General features: G+C 44.5%; 1 protein-coding gene across 1 annotated transcript; it reads right to left on the bottom strand.

Moving 5' to 3' along the window:
- Nucleotides 1-501: 501 nt before the first annotated feature.
- Nucleotides 502-1,363, bottom strand: LOC125541176 (dirigent protein 5-like). The gene has a single exon (XM_048704641.1). It carries the CDS (start codon nt 1,287-1,289, stop codon nt 690-692), a length of 600 nt encoding a protein of 199 aa, XP_048560598.1. The 5' UTR covers nt 1,290-1,363; the 3' UTR covers nt 502-689.
- Nucleotides 1,364-1,697: the final 334 nt, after the last annotated feature.

Genomic DNA, 1,697 nt, shown 5'->3' with positions numbered 1-1,697 from the left:
TCTTTTAATTTTCTACCTCATAGAATTTATTTAATAGCAGTTTTCTTGAGGCAACACCGATTATTTTATCTGAGCCCAGTAACATAAATATGGCCCAATATCAGCACCGAACAAATTTTTCAGAGCCCAATAACAAAATTGAAATTATTAAAATAGTACAACCTCGGATAGTAAAGAATCTCATAAAATAAAAAAGTGGGTGAATAGATGAAACAATTGAAGAAACACACCTTACTTTATTATTAAAAATTAAAAATTGTAATAGCATCAGTATTAATATTATTAATTATTAATTAATATAGTATTAATATTAAATTAGTATTGATATAGTATTAGTATTATGAGTAGGTATATATATAGATATAAATGGTTGTGTGCATGAGCCGATGCAGATGCAAAGGCTGGGGTTTGTCCCCCTTTTCAAAAAATAAAATAAAAAATACTTGAACATACAAATAGATTTTCATAACCCCGCAAAACAAATTCATAAATGAACAGAATAAAAGCACTATACAATTAAAACTCTTATGGGCATACAACATACACGAATGACACACAATCCACATGCCCATGCATGCAACTCATCACGCAAGCAAAAACAACAACGGCACATCACCCTTCAATACTGATAGGTACACGCGTACGTGCGTGTTATGACCATCTTGAATTCTTGATAACCTGTCAGATCATCAGACGTAGCACTCATAGAGCTTGATGTCCATCTTGAGGCGGAAGTAGAAGTAGCCCTCAGTGGCGTCCGTGCGAATCGTCGCGATGCCACGCGCCATGAAGAAGTCGCCGGTACCGCCGACGATGGAGAGGTCGCGCGTCTCGTCGTCCATGAGGTCGGCGCCCATGAGGTTGAGGGTGCCCTTGTACGCCTTGGAGTCGAACACGAGGGAGAAGGTGAACCACGCGTTGTACGACTCCTTCTTGTCGTAGAAGTAGAAGCCCTGCGCGCGCGCCGCCGGCTCCTCGTCGCCGACCGGCAGCGCCGTACCCTCCGTGACCAGGTCGTCGAACACCACCAGCATGCCAAAGAAGGTGCCGTTGCTCCAGTGCGACGTGCTCAGGTCCGTCGGCTTGGTCACCGGCGCCGCCGTCGCGTTGGCGGTGTTGTTGACACCGTTGTAGAGGATGTCGTGGAGGTAGAGCGTCATCTTCTTGCACGGCTCGTCGGGGCTGCTGGACACGACCCTCCTCCGGCTGTCGGCGGTTGCTCCTGCCAAGCCTAAGCCGAGCAGAAACATCACAAGCACGATCTTGCAAGATGCCGCCAGGCCTTGCATTTTTGTCAGTGCAACCCTCACTGAGCTTAAGCTGCAGCTGGCTGAGGTGCGGTGTGGAGTTAGCAGCTCGTGACCCCGTGTTCTTGTTGCTGTTGTGTTGAGTTAGGACTTGAGCATGCTATTTATAGAGCATGAGCTACGATAAATTGTTTCATTCAGTGAAATGGACGAAAGTGGCGCCAGCGGATTAGAAAAGCGTGCGTACATCCACGGTCGGTACAACGGCTGCCTAATCGATCTCAGAATATTTAGTCTTTTTTTTTGAAGTTAGAATATTTAGTCTTGGTATGATAATCTAAAAAAAAAGGTCTTGGTATGATATTATTGTCGCCTTGGGGCTTGGGCCCAATTTTTTTTACTTAATATGTCATGCGTTGACATGCATGTAATTATAAAAATAGTTCCCCA

The sequence above is a fragment of the Triticum urartu genome, chromosome 2 (genome assembly GCF_003073215.2).
Source record: "Triticum urartu cultivar G1812 chromosome 2, Tu2.1, whole genome shotgun sequence".
Classification (NCBI taxonomy): Eukaryota; Viridiplantae; Streptophyta; class Magnoliopsida; order Poales; family Poaceae; genus Triticum; species Triticum urartu.
The sequence above is the reverse complement of the archived record's forward strand: the minus strand, read 5'-3'. Positions and strand labels throughout refer to the sequence as shown.